At 54.6% G+C, this 13,993-nt stretch overlaps 1 protein-coding gene across 7 annotated transcripts in view; it reads left to right on the top strand.

The window, feature by feature from the left end:
- Positions 1-13,993, top strand: part of DGKD (diacylglycerol kinase delta) — a 104,287-nt gene that overhangs the window by 85,962 nt on the left and 4,332 nt on the right. For all 7 annotated transcript variants that reach the window (XM_037143906.2, XM_053655196.1, XM_053655201.1 and 4 more), the window contains 10 exons: positions 684-780; positions 961-1,068; positions 2,051-2,164; positions 3,074-3,208; positions 3,488-3,639; positions 3,962-4,073; positions 4,157-4,249; positions 5,106-5,225; positions 12,438-12,555; positions 13,781-13,911. In XM_037143906.2, coding sequence (XP_036999801.2) covers positions 684-780; positions 961-1,068; positions 2,051-2,164; positions 3,074-3,208; positions 3,488-3,639; positions 3,962-4,073; positions 4,157-4,249; positions 5,106-5,225; positions 12,438-12,555; positions 13,781-13,911 — 1,180 coding nt within the window. The remainder of the gene's footprint in view (positions 1-683; positions 781-960; positions 1,069-2,050; positions 2,165-3,073; positions 3,209-3,487; positions 3,640-3,961; positions 4,074-4,156; positions 4,250-5,105; positions 5,226-12,437; positions 12,556-13,780; positions 13,912-13,993) is intronic.

Consider the following 13,993-nt stretch of genomic DNA (forward strand, 5'->3'; position numbering starts at 1 on the left):
AGAAGTGACAGGAAGCCGGCCGGGGGCGCTGCCATGTGGTCAGAGCTTGGGAGCAGGAGCGTGCTGAGCCCAGCCAGAGGGTCCATTCAGTGTGGGGTGTGGGAGCGTGCCCACGGGGGTGTGCCCACGGGGGGTGTGCCTGTGGGGACCGGCCACACCTCAGGACGCACGAGGCCTGCTCCACGCGGGGAGCTGGGGCGGGGGCAGGAGGCTCCGTAGGCCGGCTGTTGCACCTGTAGCTCACACACCCAGGAGAGACCAAAGACACACGGAAGGGCTTGTCATCAGCACATACAGATGTGGGGGCAACAGGGATTTTTTATCCTTTTCATTTTCCTGTATTTTTTAAAGTTTGTGCGGCAAGCGTAATTTTATAGTCAGAAAAGCTCATGACTTACACACTTCGGGTGAGTGTGTAAAGGTCCACACACTGGACCTTTTTGCCTTTCAAGGTACGATTCCTTTTATGGGAAATGCCGCTTTTCCTGCAATAGTCTCTCTCTGCTCACTTCTCATAGACACCTGGCAGGAACACGTCCTTCCTGAAGGTGTCACTGCCATAGGGGACTGCTGAATCTGACCGGTTCGCGAGCAGGTGCCGCCCCCACACCTTGCAGCAATGACTGCAGTTGACTATACAGAGAAGGCCATGGCCACGGCCCTTCTTTGCTTTTCCTGTCTAGGAGTCGGACCAAGAACATGATGTGGTATGGCGTTCTCGGGACCAAAGAGTTGCTGCACAGAACCTACAAGAACCTGGAGCAGAAGGTCCTGCTGGAGGTGAGCCGGGGGCTCACTGTAATGCAGGCCGCCAGGGGCCCGTCGGACTCCTGTTGGCCCTTCTGCCTCGTGGGGGGAGCCAGCTGTGGCCGCCTCAGCCCGGGGCAGGTTGCAGATGAAGAGGACTAACGGATGCCCTGCATCTCTCCTCTCTCCTTGTCCTGCGTGCCCCCTGCTCAGTGTGACGGGAGGCCCATCCCGCTCCCCAGTCTGCAGGGTATTGCTGTCCTCAACATTCCCAGCTATGCCGGAGGGACCAACTTCTGGGGGGGCACCAAGGAAGATGATGTACGTACAGGGGTGCTGGGTGGCATGGGCCTGGCTCGGGGGCAGGGGGGTGGTGACCAGAGGGGCGGTCCCTTCAAGGAGTGTCAGCCACCTGGGGCCCTGATGGAGCCTCAGCAGGCACTCGGGGTGCTCTGTCGGTGCTGCAGAGGGATGGATGCACAGCCCCTGCCGGGTACCGCCTGTGGGCTGGAGTGGAGAGCAAGGCAGATGGGGACCCCACTCACGAGAAGAGGGGCTGAGCAGAACAGGTGTGGTCAGAGGCACAGGGGAGATGCAGAAGCCAGCCCAACCCCGACTTGGGGTGATCTGGGAATGCTTCTGGGAGGAGGGGACATCTGTGTTGAGACCTGAAGCACATGACTTGGGGTCAGCCAGGTCAGGTTGCGGGGTGGGGTGAGGCTGTTCTAGGCAGAGGGAGCCGCTGATGGAAGGCACAGTGGCCAGATGGCAAGGCAGGGAGAGGGTTCTCGGATGGCACCGTGCGGCAGGCGGGCACAGGGGAGCTAGAGCTTGGCGGGGTTGTGTGAGCCAGGGGACAGCTTTGGAGTTTGTGCTGAGAACTCCAGGAGGCATTAACAGGTTTTTTGAGGGTGCGGCTTCCTTTGTCCGTAAGAGCTAGAACAGGTAGTTAACACTGGACATTTCAGATGTGCCGGTCGCTGTTCTGAGAGTGCACGTGCTAACTCAGTCCTCATAACGGCCCGTGAGGCACACACCAGCCTGCATAGCGGTGTTGTCCCACCGTGCAGACGACACTTGGGACAGGGAGATGAAGTGACTTGCCCAAGGTCATGAGGCCAGGAAGTGGCAGATCTGGGACTTGATCCCAGGCAGCTGGTTTCAGGATGCCAATCACGGGCTCACCCCGCAGCGCCTGCCTCAGCTGGGATGCCAATGGGCAGCCCCAGCAGGGAGAAGAGTGTGCAGCAGCGCGTTCGGGGTGGGGTGGGAGCGCAGGTCAGCCCTGACTTGGGCCTTTCAGACTTTTGCAGCCCCGTCGTTCGATGACAAGATCTTGGAGGTGGTCGCCGTGTTTGGCAGTATGCAGATGGCTGTCTCTCGGGTCATTAAGCTGCAGCATCACCGAATCGCCCAGGTACCGGCCATGGTCCTGGAGGCAGGGTGGGCCTGGGAGCCTGTCTGGTTCACACACGTGTGGTGAGGCAGCACTTGGCCCAGAACTGCAGTCTCTCACCACGCCCGGTCCAATAGATGTGTCCTGGCACAGAGCCTGGGAGAGTGAGTGGGTGCTCAGATTGGGGCCAGCTCACACCCCCCTGAGCCCCCGCCCTGCCCTTTCCTGTGCATGCCACCTGTACCCTAGCCCCTCTCACTGAGGTGGGACTGGATGAGGCAGGCCAGCCTACGTAGCCATGGAGAAAGTGTGGCCTCGGCCCAGCTGGTGGGGGGCTGGAGGGCTGGGTGCCTCCATTACTTGTTTCTGGTCCTGGCCCAGGAAGGGTCTGTCTGTGGGGGTGGGGAGGGCGGTGCTCCCAGGCACAAGGACGTTGGGCGGAGCTGACGCAGCAGCTGCCGGGACCCCCAGGCTATGCTGTCTAGTCTGTCCCCACCTCAGGATGCTGGCACTTCACAGTTATAACTCCTTAGCTGCATTGTTTTTGTTGAAAAGAGGGGCGGTACACCCTTACCTACTTGTTGGCAGTTTGCTCAGTTCTGTGCATGTTCACATGTGCCTGGGGACTCAGCGGCTCTTGGAAGCCGTGAGTCCTGCTGTGGGCTGGTGCTGGTATCTGGTCACCAAGACCTCCTCACTGGGGTCACAGATGCAGTGCTGGCTCAGGGGACACTGGGGGTGGGGGGCGCAGACACTTGGCTCCATGACCTTCAAATAGGAAGGGGTGCTCTGACCACAGGGCCGGCTGTAGGTGTGGGGTCTGTCTCCCCAGGGGTCAGCTGGCGTGTGCATGTGTGCGGGGGCCGGATGGTACTGTAAGGCTTCTTGGCTGAGTTCGGTGCACAGGTAACCACCGTGATGTTTGCTCAGTGTCGCACAGTGAAGATCTCCATCCTGGGGGACGAGGGTGTACCAGTGCAGGTGGACGGAGAGGCCTGGATCCAGCCTCCAGGATACATCCGCATCATCCACAAGAACCGGGCGCAGATGCTCACCCGAGACCGGGTGAGAGGGCTGCCCGCGGGGCTGGGGCTCCCCTGCCAGCACACCTGTGCCGCTTCTGTAAGAAGATTCAGGGTTTTTCACGTTTAGTTCTAGGAATTTTTAGCTGTAAGAATTAAGCCAGTGAGACAGTTCCCAGGACCAGTTTCCTTCCCTGGTGTGAGAAAGTCCCGCCTTTGGCTCCGTCAGCCCATTAGTATGCTGGGCATGTTTGGGCTTGGTAGATGCGTGCCCGCCTCCGGAGAGCAGTAGAAAGTGTAACACTGGGTTCTCGTGCTCCAGGCATTTGAGAACACGCTGAAGTCCTGGGAAGACAAGCAGAAGTGTGAACTGCCTCGCCCGCCATCCTTCTCCCTGCACCCGGAGATCCTGTCCGAGGAAGAGGCCACCCAGATGGACCAGTTTGGGCAGGCAGCGGGGGCCCTCATCCACAGGTCAGCTGCCTCCCCACTGCCGTGCCAGGGCTTTGCTCCATGGCTGGGGCGCAGGCATGGCTTTTCTCCTCCCAGGCCCTTCATGAGGCTGAGCGGGATTTCCGCTTGCCCTTGGCTTTGGTTTATGTCCACTAACCGTCTTTCAGAGATTGCTCAGAGTTTATGTAGATGGAAACCTACAACCCATGGGTGTCTTCAGAGCCAGCTCCTGGATTCCTAGGAACAGTCCACTTACTGTCTCCTCTTGATGCCCAAGAGTGAGGTGACGTCCAGGCCACCCCTTTGTCTGGCCTGATAAGGATGTGCTTCTCGTTCTCTCTAGCATCCGGGAGATAGCTCAGTCCCACCGAGACATGGAGCAGGAGCTCGCCCACGCCGTCAACGCCAGCTCCAAGTCCATGGACCGCGTGTACAGCAAGCCCAGAACTGCGGAGGTGCCTGCCCTCTCCCGCTGCGTCTCCCCTGGGCACGTGCAGCCCTCGGGCCACCTCCACGGTGTGAATTCTGTTCTTCTCAGGGGCTGACTTGCGGCTTTGTCCTGGAGATGGTCAGTAACATGAAGGCCCTGCGCAGCGAGACGGAGCTGCTGCTGGCTGGGAAGATGGCCCTGGTGAGCTGGGGGGCCAGGCTCTCGCTGTGTCACGTGGCCACTGTTGCACAGAAGGACAGCACATTTTAGTCCAGATTTCCTGGCCTTCAGAATCTAGATTCATTGTTGGGAGGAGCCTTAGAGGTCATGTGATCTGACCACGTGGTAGGTGCACACACCCTGTGGCCACATCTCAGCCACATCATCTCTGGTACGTCAGATCCTGTGGGGGGGACGCCATTGTCACTGTAGACAGAATTCTCCCTTGGACATCTGTACACTGGCCACTGTTCTCGTCCAGTGCTCGTGACCCGTCCTCCCTGACCCCTGCAGACCTGGCTGAGGCGGCAGCTCCGAGAAGCCCTGGGGTTGGGGGCAGGAGCGGAGGGTTTACTGAGTCACAGGAGCCAGAGCAGAGAGAGGGCCTGGCCACCTTTTACCAAGTGAGGATGTGGAAGGCCGGGGAGGTGAAGGGACTTGCGAACAATCACACGCTGGAGAATGGTCCCAAAAGCCCGGTCTTTGTACCCTCTCCTCCTCCCCCTGAAGCACCCCGCTTCTGGGAGTGGGCAGCACCTCCTGCAGGTGTCCCCTTTCCCACGGGGATCCCAGGCACCCAGAGCATCAACCCTGCAAATGTGATTATCTGACAGGTTTGGTTTGCTTTACTGTATGGAAGGAGACTTTAGTTCTCCCACCGACACTCCTTGCGAGGGAAGGTTCTGAGTTTGACCCCTTAGCCAGTGCTCTGTGACTCAGTTTCCAGAAGCCTTTATAGGAACTTTCCCAAAGGAGCCCAGCACCTGGGGACTTGGCTGTGGCCCCAGCTCCTCACAGCTAATAACCAGCTATGTCTCTTTCCTCCTTGCGGGAGCAGCAGTTGGACCCCCCCCAAAAGGAGAGGCTGGGGACTGCTCTCGCAGAGATGGACCAACAGCTCAGGAAGCTGGCGGACACCCCCTGGCTGTGCCAGCTCATGGAGCCCAGCGATGAAGAGGTATGTGGGCTGTGGGGCTCAGCTTGGGCACCGCTGGGTGCGGTGGCTCTCCCTTGGGTGCCCGTATTCAGTGTGCCCTGTGTGGCCTCAGGGTTAACATGGTGTCAGTCTTGCAGCCCCTGATGTGGCTTCTCAAGACTTCTTGAGTAAAATGCCTTCAAGGCATGGAGAGAGACTGGCAGAAGGAAGGAGCTAGTGTCAGGACTGACCCTGATGCCTGGGCACAGGCTGCCCTTGGAAGCGGAACAGTGTGACTACCCAGGAACTAGGCAGAAGGCAGGCTGTGCCTTGCCCCACTGTTTGCCCGGCTGGGGAGACACATTGGTCAGTTAAATAGCAGCTTCCTAGAAGTTTGTTTTGACAGGGAAAGAGTTGGTGTACTTGGCTCACACCCTCGCTTTTCTTTTACATGTATTTGAAGATCTCCTGGGGATCTTCAAATCCCCCGTCTGCTGGGCATACAGGACCCCGGGCGTACTGTGACCCAGGGTGCAGTGCCCTCCGACAGCAGGAGGGTCGGCAGGAAGAGCCCCAGCAAGGGGCTTGTCGGACGGGCAGTTTTCATGGGCAGCGTCTGGACAAAGGCCCTAGACTTTCGGAGATAGGGAAAGGAGTGGGCCAGCAGACAAGCTCCCCTCAGGGTGCACATCCCACGGGTGCCTGGACACTAGACACTGGGGCGCCCTGCCTGCGGTCAACGTGGCCGGTTCCACCTGCTGGCAGCCACAGGGCGAGGGGGCAGGGATGGGCTGGGCAGCAGCCCGGCGCGCCCTTCTCCGAGTTCACAGATGTTTGTGGACACACCCTAAGTGGAAATGCACTCAGACCTCCCAGTCAGGCAGCAGGACTCAGCAACCTAAGAACGAGGACATTTTGGTGTAAGGACAGGCTGTGCTTGTTGCAATTGGTTAAATAGTTAGTTATAGATATAATAAATCTTTAACGAAAAGGAAAGTACTCAAATGACAACATACAGAACATGCAGCAGGTGTAACGTAGCATAGCTGTGTGGTCCCAGATGAAATCATCAGAGCCCGAGAGGTGGACGGCGCGGGGAGGCCGGGAAGAGAACTCGGACAGAGGAGCGAAGGCACGTTCGGTTCCTCCTGGAAGGGCGCAGAAGGTTAAACCAAGGTCCTGGCTTCTGTAATTTAGGAAATGTAGAGTCAGGCATGTTTTTAAAAAACTTAAAGGTAGCTTCTAGTAAAATTAAAGAGATTTCGTCTTTCCAAACCAGTATAAAGGACAAAAGCAAAATATATTATAAAAGACAATTCGGGATCTAGTATGTAGCTGATAACAAAAAAATAAGATACAGAAAATGACACAGATTGTACTCTTAGAAACAAACTATTCTCAGGCTGTGTTAAAAAAAGAAATCTAACCATATATTGGTCATAGAGCCGAATTTTCTCTCCCATACCCCCAATAAAAACTTAGGACACAGAAAGATTAAATAAACAATTTTAAGAAAACACAGTAAGAAAATTCCAGAATAACAGTGTTAATGTAAAAACAGAAGTTCAAAGCTAGAGCAATACATGATCAAAGGGATCACTTTATATCGGTAAAATACAACAACTTCATAAAATTTGTATTTTTGTCTTGGTCTGTTGATTACTGTTGAACTCCGCACGGACACAGATGTCTCAGTCGGTCTCGGTGACTCTGTGTGACTGGGTGCGTGCGGGCTCATCCTTACGCGAAGACCTTGTGTTGCTCTTTTTCGTTCGGGTCCACCGGTTCGGTGTGTTCTTTTCCGTGGGTTAATTTTCAAGCCGTACGTGGAGTGTCTCTCTCAACTGCACATCACTGAACGCTGGGCTTTACCAGCCTGGTCCTCTGCATTTCCTGGAGAGGTCAATCTGTTTTCATTTATTTATATTATTTGTGGTTACTGATATACTTAGATACATTTCTGTTAGATTTTGTGCTGTTTGTCCCAATTTTTCTGTTTTTTTATTTTCTCCTTTTTGATGAGGCCCTGCTTCTTCCCACCCAATTCTCCATGCCCTCTACTAGTATGGGAGTATATACTTTCTGGCTGTTCTTTTAGCAATGCCCCCGTTTTAATTTTAATTCATGTGCACAAATATGTAAAGCAAACACTTCTTGAGATGAAGGTGATGAAACGCAGCCGGTGTGAGCCGTCACTGCCAGTCCGACCGATCAGACCAAACTGCATCGCTGATTCCGACCAGAAGGGAGTTGAGAGTAAGTGTGTGTGGCACTTTCACAGACCTCACACCTCCTTTCTCTGTGGAGAGGGCTGCACACGCTGTGAAGTGGGAACATGCCCACGGGACACTTTCACAATCTGATCGCATTCTAGATCAGCTCTGCTGACGGCAGGGCAATTGTCATCAGTACAGAAACTGAGAGGGAGAGTTTAGAAATTTCTTAAAATATATTTTATTGATTATGCCATTACAGTTGTCCCATTCCCCCCCTGCACATACCCTCCCACCCACATTCCCCGCTTAAGTTCATGTCCATGTGTCATAAGTTCTTTAGCTTCTACTTTTCCCACACTACTCTTGCCCTCCTCTATTTTCTTCCCACCATCTATGCTACTTATTCTCTGTACCTTCTCCCCCCTTCTCCTCCTCCCACTCCCCTGTTGCTGACCTTCCATGTGATCTCCATTTCTGTGGCTCTACTCCTGACCTAGTTATCTGCTTCATTTGCTTTTGTTTTAGGTGTGGTTGTTAATAACTGAGTTTGCTGTCCTTTCACTGTTTATATTTTTTACCTCTTTTTCTTAGATAAGTCCCTTGAACATTTCATATAGTAAGGACTTGGTGTTGATGAACTCCTTGAAGTTGACCTTATCTGAGAAGCGCTTTATCTGCCCTTCTATTCTAAATAAAAGTGTTGCTGGATAGAACAATCTTGAATGTAGGTCCTTGCCTTTCATGACTTGGAATACTTCTTTCCAGCCCTTTCTTACCTACAAGGTCTCTTTTGAGAAATCTGCTGACAGTCTGATGGGGACTCCTTTATAGGTGAGTGTCCCCTTATCTCATGATGCTTCTAGAATTCTCTCTCATTTTAATCTTGGCTAATATAATTATGATGTACCTTGGTGTGTTCCTCTTTGAGTCCACCTTCTTTGGGACTCTCTGAGCTTCCTGGACTTCCTGGAAGTCTATTACCTTTGCCAGATTGGGGAAGTTCTACTTATTTGTTCAAATAAGTTTCCCACTTGTTGCTCCTCCCCTTCCCCTTCTGGTACCCCTGTAATTCGGATGTTGGAACATTTAAAGATGTCCTGGAGGTTCCTAAGCCTCTCCTCATACTTTTGAATTCTTGTTTCTTCATTCTTTTCTGTTTGGTTGTTCCTTTCTTCCTTCTGGTCCAGTCAGTTGACTTGAGTCCCAGTTTTCTTTTCATCATTATTGGTTCCCTGTGCATTTTGCTTCATTTCATTTAGTGTAGCCTTCATTTTTTCACCTAATTTGCAACTAAAATCAACTAGTTCTGTGAGCATCCTGATCACCATTGTTTTGAACTGCACACCTGATAAGTTGTCTATCTCTTGGTCACTTAAAAGTATTGGCTCTGGGTCTTTGATTTGTTCTTCTGCTTGAACCATAATTTTTTGGTCTGGTTGTGCCTGTTAACGTATGAGTGGCAGAGCCTTAGGTGTTCAGTAGGGTGGGGCAACCCACGTTGCTGGGTTGTGATGCTGTATGTTGGGGCGGGGTCAGAGAGGGAACAATGGGGTTTGCTCTGCTCTCTCTCGGATTTCAGTCCTCTCTGCCTCTTCCCACAAGCCAGTTGGGCCCTTCCGGTCCTGGTTCCCGGGTGCGTGGGCTTGTGTATGTTCTAGGACCGTGTGGGTCTCTCCAACAAAACTCTCCTGTGAGGCTGGGAATCTCTCCCGGCCCCTTTTCAATTGGTGCTTTTAGGCTTTATTTCCCGGTGCTGGGGCCCTGGGTTGCGCGGTGTGTCTTGCTGCCCGTTTTTGCCTGGTTTATCTGTGTGTGAATGTGTGACCTCGGCCCACCCCACACCGCCTGCGCTCCCGGGTCTGGCTGCCACTGCCTTTTCCTGCCACGATCCCTCTCCCTCGGTCGCTGACTCGGCCCCTGACTCGGCCCCTTCTACCAGTCTGGTTGAATGGTTGTTGGACTCCCGTACAGTTCTGTTTTCTGTCTGTTCTGGTTGTGGTTTTGTTTCTAAATCTTTGTTGCCCTTAATTTTGGTTGTGCGAGGAGGTGCAGTGTTTCCACCTACGCCTCCATCTTGGCCGGAAGTCTGAGTTTAGAAATTTTAAAGCAATTGACAGTTTGTGTTTTATGTTCCTTTTTGTTTCATTTTTCTGGTAACGTAGTGTGTGGCATTAAAGCGCTGGTCTGCCATGGGTCGGAAACTTCTGAAGTTTCTTTGTCAGGGACAGTTTGAGCAGCAGCTAGAGCACAAGGGAGCCTGGGGCGCTGGCCGGCTCAGAGTGGAAACTGCCCGCCACTCAGCTGCAGTGCCAGGCTCCCGGGCCCTGCCCTGCCCTGCCTGTGGGTTGGCTTCTCCCTCCACGTGGGTCTCTGCAGCAGGCAGGTGCAGGGCGAGGACTCTTCACTTCATGGGTAGATCAGCGGCTGCCACAGTGGGAGGCTCACAGCCTGGTGCCTGCTGGCAAGGTGACCAGCAACTCGGTTTGTCTGGGACTGTCGGTCTTTAGAGTGAAAGTGTATGTCACAGGGACTGTGGCTCCAATGCTTTAAACCCCAAAATGTCTCCCAAACAAACATCACCAAGCGCTCAGCCACTGCAGAAACAAACACACAGGCCCACGAGTTTGATCCGATAGCACCTCCGAGCCGTGTGTGGAGGGTCCTGGCTTCCAGGGTGTGGGTCGGACGGATGGGGGGCGGGTTTCAGTCCTGGGGGGGGGGGGTAGGTGGGAACTACTGTGGGTGACTAAACCCGAGGACAGTTTAGTCACAGAACCAGAAGCGCTCTGCAGGGCGCTGCTGGGGTAGCACAGGGAGGGGCCGGGCCTCCTCTGCTGACCACCTCACCGCGTGGCGCTGCTGCCCACGCGAGGGAGGGTGTGGGGGTGAAGTGCAAGGGGCCAGGGGAGCCCGGGGGTCGGGGAGGGTTACCCACATAAAAATGAGGGGATCAGAGGTGATACATCTGTGAGCTGGGTTTTTGAAAGTGAAGTATAATAAGTCAAACCTCCCTCTGGCAAATATAATCAAACAAAAAATAAACAAAATGCAGTGATAAAAGGATGCAACAAAACATGAGAAAAATGAATCGTTATATTCCAAGAAATAATAATAAATTAAAAAATATTGATGAAACTTGATTTTTCAGGAAAAATTTAAACTACACCAATTGAAATCTTAAGATATTTCTCAAAAAAGCCACAGAACAACTTGAAAAAATTATCTAAATACTGCCTCCGAAGGAAAAACGTCAAGGAATAAGTAATTTCCATATTGTAAGAAGCACTACTAACGCTAGACAAAGACACATTGTCTCAGTTCATTTTTTAAATTATGGGGAAAACGCAGAGTTTAGCGTCTTTGTCGTTTTTGACTGTGCAGCGAAGCGGTCCGCGCGTGCTCAGTACTGGGAAACAGGTGTCCGGATGTCCACAGTGTATGTTTAAAACTAGTCTGTTCATTCTAAAATAAATGCTGGGATAAAGTCAGTATTTCAGTAGATCCATACCGATTAGTTCTTGTAGTTGATGAGCAAAACTATTTTAAAAGAATTCAAGCCTGGCTGGTGTGGCTCAGGCCATTGAGTGCCGGCCTGCGAGCCGAAAGGTCACCAGTTTGGGTTCGGTTCCCAGGCAGGGCATGTGCCGGGGTTGCCGGCCAGGCCCCCAGTTGGGGGCGTGTGAGAGGCAGCTGGTTGGTGTATCTCTTGTACATCTGTGTTTCTCTTCCTCTCTCTCTCTCTCTCTCCTTTCTCCTCTCTCTTAAAAACATAAAAATATTTTTAAAGAAAGAATTCCAGCTGGAAAGAGATTACAAGGCTGTTTCCGTCCCCTGGACAAACATGGGTCACAGGCGGGTTGTTGGTGGATGGGGGGCATCTGTGTGGGGAAGGAAGGGGTGGGCTCACCCAGGGACACCCTCAGGCCTGCAGGTGGGGAGCCGGGGCCGGGGGGCCTCCTGGCCATGCCCTCGGCGCCACGGGGAGCCCCTGGTCTCCTCACCAGAGCCAGCGCCTGGCGCCTGGGAGCTGAAGGTGTTGAACAGAGCAGCTGGTGTTAGAATTGATGACTGACAATTTTGCCAAGTATCAGAAATTTATAAAAATAAGTTTCTTGAGTACTCACAATGGTTGGTGAGAAACTATTTTTGTGAGCGGTCTCTTTTGTAGTAGAAAACTTGAACACAAATGCCTTCCGTAAGAGGCCCACGAAGGCAACCCAAACGGGGGAGGGGAGTGTGGGGTGGGGGGGTGGTCCCCGCAGCACATCCCCAGCTCGAAGGTGCTCCTTGTTTCCAAACTCTCAGGTCCGTGCAACCCCAGTCTGCATGCCTCTGGAGCTTTCTTCAGGGGACCAAATGTCCCTGTTGTAAAGCTGTGAGGTTGAACCATGCAGGTCAGTGTGGAGACGAGGGGGGCAGCGTCCTGGGGCGGATTCCTACCCAGTGAGGGCAGAAGGAAGCTGCATACCTGGAACAGACGGGAGCTCTGCTTTACCTGCGAGCGCAACAGGCCGTCCTGCACGCAGGGGTCTGTGTGTGCACAGAGGAGGGGCCTCTGGCCCCGGGGCAGTCCAGGGAAGGGGTGCTGGGTGGTGTCAGCTCTGCCCGACCCCTGGAGTGCAGTGGCCACCAAGTAGGGGCCACACTGCTCCCGTCCTTCTGAGGCTCTGCCGTGGGGAGTCAGCCCGGGCGGAAAGGGTATGCGGGACGCGTGGGGCCTGCCCGTGCAGCCCTGGCAGGTTGGCCAGACAGCTCGTTCAGTGCTCTGTCCTGGGGCTGATGTTTACGTAGCCTTGCAGTTGTGCGGGAAATGCACATTATAAAATGAAAAACATTATAGAATTTCAAAAAACAGTGGTCATTGCGAATCCACTTTTAAAAGGCATTAAAAATCAACAATAACACAAGACTAACAGAAAGGAAAACCACGAGGACAAGTGAATCGGGAACAGGTGTCTTCTTCTGGCCTCTGACTCAGGCGGGACTCAGTCCTGGGGAGCTGGGTCTGACTCTCCGTGTCTCTCACTTTGCACCGCAGAATGTGACCTCGGATCTTGCCAAACGCAGCCGCAGTGGGAAGTTCCGCCTGGTGACCAAGTTCAAGAAGGAGAAGAACAGCAAGAACAGAGATGCCCACAGCAGCCTGGGAGCACCGGGTACCTGCCCTCCTCTTGGCCGCGCGCTCCCAGCCTCCGTCTCCTCCCGTGGTCGGAGGCTCTCCCCACAGCCGCCTCGGCCTGTGCAGAGTGTCTTGCTTTCTGGCTTGCTCTGGGCACTGACCGTTGTAGGTCCCTGCCCCCAAATTTGTTTCCCATGCAGACTGTGGGTGACTGGCCACCAGCCCCTGCCTGCCCTGACCTGGGATGTGAGGTAGGGAGGACAGCAGAAGTGACGGGACAGAGACACGAGCTCGTGCTCAGGCCTGCTTCCTCAGAGGGGCTGCTGGTCGCCTTCTACCAACTGGCTGCTGATCAAGGCCCCCGCGCCTCCGGGAACCTGGGCCACTGGCCATCGTGGGCAGTGGAGTCAGTAGGAAATTATTCTAAAGGACATTTCCTTTGTGTCAGTAAATTGGAGCTTCAGATTTCCGTCTGGAGGGTTGGCCCTGAGGACAGCTGTCCCCAGCGCTCTCCGTGCCAGTGGCCCCGCCTGGATTTGGGCAGTGATGGCAGTAGCCAGGGCAGCGCCCTGTGCTTTTTCCTCTCCTCACATTTGTCCACAAGTGGGGTTTCTGTCCGTGACAGTGGCTCTGAGTCCGTGAGACCTCTGCGTGTCTCCCTTCCTGCTGCGGCCCAAACTGAGACGAGCCGTTCAGAGCAGCGGTTTTCGGCCGCGACGTGCAGCCGTGCAGCCGTGCAGACGTGCACTGCCGGCTGCTTGGCCAGGCCGCGGGTCTCTCCCCTTAGAGTGTCGGGTGAAAGACGACAGCAGCCAGCACAGCAGTAGCTGTCTGGCGTGAACGAGTCGAAACTACACTCATTTCTTCTCGGATCAACAAACAATACACGTTTTGATTGGAACTTTAGTGGTTCCTTCCTGTGGGCCGTGCAGGGAGAAGGGCGGAGAGCTGCTGCTCTGGGTGGTGGGCAGGCAGGCCCACGCCTCCCTCGGGCCTGGGGCTCTCTGTGGGCACGGGCCGCCTGCTGCCGCGGGGCGTCCGGGTGCTGGTGCCGGTGTTGCGGGCCACCTGCTGCCGCGGGGCGTCCGGGTGCTGGTGCCGGTGTTGCGGGCCACCTGCTGCCGCGGGGCGTCCGGGTGCTGGTGCCGGTGTTGCGGGCCGCCTGCTGCCGCGGGGCACCTGGACTGTCTGGGGTGCCGGCCACTGCCTGTCCGGTGCTGGGCGCTGGGCTCACTGCGCTCCTGCTTTTCCGTCTCTGACAGTGCACCTCTGGGGGACAGAGGAGGTTGCTGCCTGGCTGGAGCACCTCAGTCTCTGTGAGTATAAGGACATCTTCACCCGGCACGACATCCGGGGCTCTGAGCTCCTACACCTGGAGCGGAGGGACCTCAAGGTACTACCACAGCTGGGCTTTTCCACGGTCCCTTCCTGGTCCCCTCCCTCTGACCTGGCCGTTTCCCAGCACCAGGATTCCC

Source organism: Artibeus jamaicensis, unplaced genomic scaffold (assembly GCF_021234435.1).
Source record: "Artibeus jamaicensis isolate MK-2021 breed Jamaican fruit bat unplaced genomic scaffold, CSHL_Jam_final contig_944, whole genome shotgun sequence".
Lineage (NCBI taxonomy): Eukaryota > Metazoa > Chordata > Mammalia > Chiroptera > Phyllostomidae > Artibeus > Artibeus jamaicensis.